Source organism: Notothenia coriiceps, unplaced genomic scaffold (genome assembly GCF_000735185.1).
Source record: "Notothenia coriiceps isolate Sejong01 unplaced genomic scaffold, NC01 NC01_scaffold00024222, whole genome shotgun sequence".
Taxonomy (NCBI): domain Eukaryota; kingdom Metazoa; phylum Chordata; class Actinopteri; order Perciformes; family Nototheniidae; genus Notothenia; species Notothenia coriiceps.
Window position 1 is genome coordinate 1 of NW_011356923.1, and position 4972 is coordinate 4972.

The 4972-nt window shown below is 37.2% G+C and overlaps 1 protein-coding gene across 1 annotated transcript; it reads right to left on the minus strand.

Moving 5' to 3' along the window:
• Positions 1-268: 268 nt before the first annotated feature.
• Positions 269-4806, minus strand: LOC104954917 (monoacylglycerol lipase ABHD12-like). Its single transcript, XM_010782119.1, has 11 exons — positions 4537-4806; positions 3502-3604; positions 3262-3381; positions 3138-3168; positions 1967-2012; positions 1596-1725; positions 1467-1504; positions 1276-1355; positions 1111-1193; positions 501-579; positions 269-410 (listed from the first exon to the last, which is right to left on the minus strand). Exons 1-11 carry the CDS (start codon positions 4637-4639, stop codon positions 273-275), a joined length of 951 nt encoding a protein of 316 aa, XP_010780421.1. The 5' UTR covers positions 4640-4806; the 3' UTR covers positions 269-272.
• Between the last annotated feature and the right edge of the window lie 166 nt (positions 4807-4972).

Genomic DNA, 4972 nt, shown 5'->3' on the forward strand with positions numbered 1-4972 from the left:
CCTTTCGGCATTCGGTTTTCGGCCAACTGTTTCCTATTTTCGGTATCGGTTTCGGCCAAGAATTTCCCATTCGGTGCACCCCTAGATATTACGTCATATCGGACGCAAATCTGGATCAGCTCTGTTGTAGCCCCGTTTTTAGAGATTTGGGTTCGGAGGAAAAGAGAGAGGGTTTTATTTTCTGACGCTGCGTGAGTTCCCTAACACCGGGGACACGTATGTATAAAAGAAATAAAAGTGCATTTTGCATGATAGGTCCCCTTTAATGAAACTTACCCGAGCTTGTTGGTCAGATTTGGGTCTAAGTAGATGTTGTTGTGGGAGTACCCCAGATCTGCGCTGTAGGAAATCATCTCCACCTGGACATCTGTTTTATACTGTTTCTGAGCCTGCAGGGATATCTCGTACAGCTGCAGACACAGAGGAAACAAAGTTATTTAACAAGAAAGCAGTCAAATATGCACGAGGAAATGATGCAACGGCATAAATAAAGAGTGTACCTTCAGCCCCATTTGATAGGGAACAATGTGATCGTCCTCTGAATGCAGGATGAGGAGAGGACTGCTCACCGTCTGCAAACTGGGGACATGAGGGGGAAACATTCATTTAGGGAGGATTTATTAGCTAAATATGTATTTGGTGCAATTTATCATAATTTTTTCCGAAACCTCTTTTGGATTTAATAAAAGGTGGCATAAGAAAGAATGTATGTAGTCATAGACGTGCCAGAATAAAAAATATATATACAGTATATATTTTTTGAAAACCGACAAGAGAAGAGAAATATATAAAATAATAAACAATTAAAGCAAGTCGGTTGATAACTGGACGGTTAAAGAAATAGATACAACGATACAATTAATTCCAAAAAATGTAATCGATGGCATTATAAAGAAAATAATATACAATAAATGATTTGATATACAATTAATCTATACCCAAAATAAATTAATGTATATATGTTATCTTAAAAAATATACATATGCATAAATGAACTAAACTATTTTAGAAAACTCGTATTCTTCTTTATTCAAAATTATTTTACTTTCTTTTTTTGTATTGAAATAAAAACAATAAATATAATTGTAATGTATTTATTACTGCACTTACTTTTTATCACTAGCAAACACAATGTTGTTCATGTGCAAAATGCTCCAAATCAAGCTCTCAAATCCTGGCAGGAACATGTACATCTGGAAGGAAACATATACAAAAAAACTGTTACAAATATTTAGCAATTTCTGTACGAATACAAATACTAGTGTGCAGACGGACCTTCGTGACGGGATGAATGGCGACCACTTCTCCGATTGTTGTGAACGCAGCTTCCAGAATCACAGCGTCAACAGCAGTGCCTGAAATAAAGACAGCAAAAAAATATATATATATGGATGCATGGAGTATTACATTTACATTTTAACTCTTGAGAATTGAGTTATTTATTGTAATGCAAGACTCTAACCCACCTTGATCTTGTAATTTCACTGCAGTATTGGTTGCCACTCTAGAAACAGAAGCAGAGTAGGTGTTAGACGTGTGTTATCCTCTCAGTAGTTGTTTTGCTGCAGAGTGGATGTTAAAGTGTATAATCTGACCCTGATCCCAGAGAGTGTCCCCACAGAGCCACTGCAGACCCCCTGCTGTGCTGCAGTACCCAGTCGTGCAGGCAGAGGGCGTCCCTGGTTAACCCTTCCTCACTGGGCTCTCCAGTGGAGTCTCCAAAACCTCAAAAAAAGGAGATAAAAACATTTAAAATCAGGATTATATCAAGACATCGATTACAGAAGAGAACCCCTGTATGATCAATTAAGGTCTTATCTTATAAAACGATGTGAAGGATGTCGTTTTTTATGTTTAAACAGGGCCTTGGGAACCCAACAATGACAAATGGGTTGATATTAAATAAAAATTTGACCTGTTTTTAGCAGAAACACTTTCATATGAAGTACAACATTAAGCATCTCACCTCTGTAGTCTAAGGATAAGACGTGGTAACCTGCAGCACTTAAAATCTGAAACACAAACAAATATTACGTTTATCTTAAAGTGCACCTATCATGCTATTTTAAGGCATATATTATGAGTCTCAGATATATCAAAAATATATAAAAACATGTCTATGATGTGTTTTGCTCAAAATACAAACAGATCATGCATTTTAGAAATCCCTCATACCCCTCTATTTAAGCCCTGTTTAGAGAAACGCAGATTCTGGGTCCGAGGAGGTGGAGCTAATGCCTGATCAGAATTATACCGGAGATAAAGTTAAATTCTGCTGTGATAAAACGCCATCCTGTTCTAAACCACATCAAGGATTATTTCTGAAACAGTATGGAGCTCAAATGCTTTTTTCTCTTGCAGGTTTATCACAAGGTGAGTTCCTTATTTTATTTCCTGCTATTTAAACACATGTGCTCTCCAGTACAGGTTAGCTCTGAGTGTTAGCGAGGCTTGCTAATGTAAACAAAGACGAGATTACGTCCAAAACACGTCAGGCATTGTTTCTGATAGCAACTCTCTGTGGGTCCGCTGCCGATTTGACGTCATATCAGCAGCAAATCTGTATCCGCTCGTTGTACCACCGTTTTTAAAAGATGTGGGTACGGAGGAAAAGAGAGAGGGTTTTATTTTCTGATGCTGCGTGAGTTCCCTGACACCCCGGGGACACATATTTATGTATAAAAGACATACAAAAGTGCATTTTGCATGATAGGTCCCCTTTAAGGTGGAAAAACAATAATCAAAATTTAGAATATTATTTGGAAGTGTTTTTTTGGGAAATATCTGACGGAATTTTTTCAAGATTTCACTCTCGCCAAACCGACTTCCTGTGAAAAATGTCCCTGCCGGGCTGAGATTAGAATAAATAATGAGAATCCTATATTTAAAAAGACATTTTCACCGAAAAAAAGAAGAAGTATAATTTAACTTAAAAAGTAGATTTGATTAAGTTGTTTGATAAAAGAGCATTTTTTTACTTTAAAAATAAGCAATGAAGAAATTTAAATGTAATAATAAAACAAAAATCTCTCAAAGAAGGAGCAGTGATTTGTATTTTTCTCTAAATAAAAATGTCACTAAAAACACCTTATTAAATCAATTATTTGAGTAAAAGGTACTTTAAATCAGAAGCGTACCTTCACCAGCTCCACTCTGTGATGTATAGCTCTGCAGAAACAACATGAGAATGTGAATAAAAACAAACATCCCCACAGACTCCATTAGGATCAATTCAACCCCCCCCCACTAACACACACACACCTGGTCCCTAAGTTTCCATGGAGATAGATAATAACAGGCCGGCCATCGCCCAGGGCCTCCCGGTACCACTCAGGTCCCCTCCCCACGGACCCCTCCCATTGGCTGGCAGGAAGCGTATGCCTGAGAGACACAAAGACACTCCAGGTTAAGATGTTTGTTATTATATGCAGATAAAGGAGGAAATGCCAAGTGAAAAGGCTCGTGGTGCGTTCAGGTGACTGGAGAAATCAGAGCACGTACCAGACCCCCACGGAGACCCCCTCCTCCGGGCTGAGGTAGAAGTTGCAGGTGTGGTTCAGGACGTCTGCAGGTCGGCTCAGATCCACCGAGAATGGAAACTTCACTGCAGAGAGCGTGCAAAGTCAGTGTCATGTGTGGGTTTTAATATATACCAACATATTACAGAGCTGAAACAAGTAGTCGATTGACGGAAAAATAATCAACAATTGTTTTGATTTTTCATGGAAAAATCTCAGAAAATATTGATTTTTTTTATATTTTTTGCTCTGTTTTACATCAAATTTAAATGAATATTTTTTATTATTATTACATATCAGTTTAAAAGACATTTGACTTAAATTCTCATAAATGTAGAATTTAACTAAATAAAATCTTAAAGGGGCCCTATTATAACCATTGTTATGCTCATTTAATTAAAAAAAATTATTGTATTTTCTCCCTAAATAAATAATAAAATATATAATATAAATAACCTCTTAAGAATTATATTTCTGACTAACTAACTCTGTTGAAAAGTGTTGAAAATAATTGAAAAGGTGAAGAAAATCAGTCAAAATTATGTATTATGTATTCAAGGCTTAGAATAAACATATGCTTGTAATGTTTATTATTGTATCTAAAACTTCCATAAGTAAACAAAACAACCTCAAATCTTATTTAAATTTGAAAAGCTAGGATCCAATTTCCACAGTTCATTAGGACTCTTTTAAACTGCGTGCATGGTGTTTTAAAAAAAACTTTATTTAAACAGGAAGAGTATCCTATTCCACATTAATATTCAGCCTCTCTTTAAAAAGGGAGTCCTGGAATAAAGGCCTCAAAGTCATATCCCCTGCAGAGGACACATATATATTACCACCGTGTGTTTCTGAATATATATTAGAAATATAATAACACATTAAACCTCTTTGACACACAACACTGTGCATCACGCATGTGGTTTCCTGCATTAGCAAACAGCTCTTTTCTGTGACTGTATCTATGCAAATGCAGATGTAGTGCTGTTAATTGAGTGTGTAAACATGCATTACTCACAGAAGTGACAGAATATGACATGTCCCAGGATCCAGGGCAGCAGGTAGAGGATGACAGGAGCTGCTGCGTACACAGAGATCAGGAAACACGCAGCTCTCTTCATCCTGAAGCGGCTCAAACACTTACTTTCTGCAGAAATAATCAAATAGATTCAGTGTTCTATGTCGTGTTGCCTTTTCCTGGTTTCAGTGGAGAGCTGAGAGAAAAGCCTGCTGAGCTCTTCCTGGCAGCATGACTGTTGTGAATGTGAAATGCAGACAAAAGCAGGTCGAAGTTCGTGTGAATTAACATTTTCGCTGCTGTGATTGGCTCGCATTTTGCAAGAACACACCCCGCTGGCAACCGTGCACTGCAAGGCATTGTGGGTATTGGAGTTCTTTGGCGTAGTAGTTCGTAGCTGCATTCGTAAATTGGTTAAAGTATGATTTTAAAACAT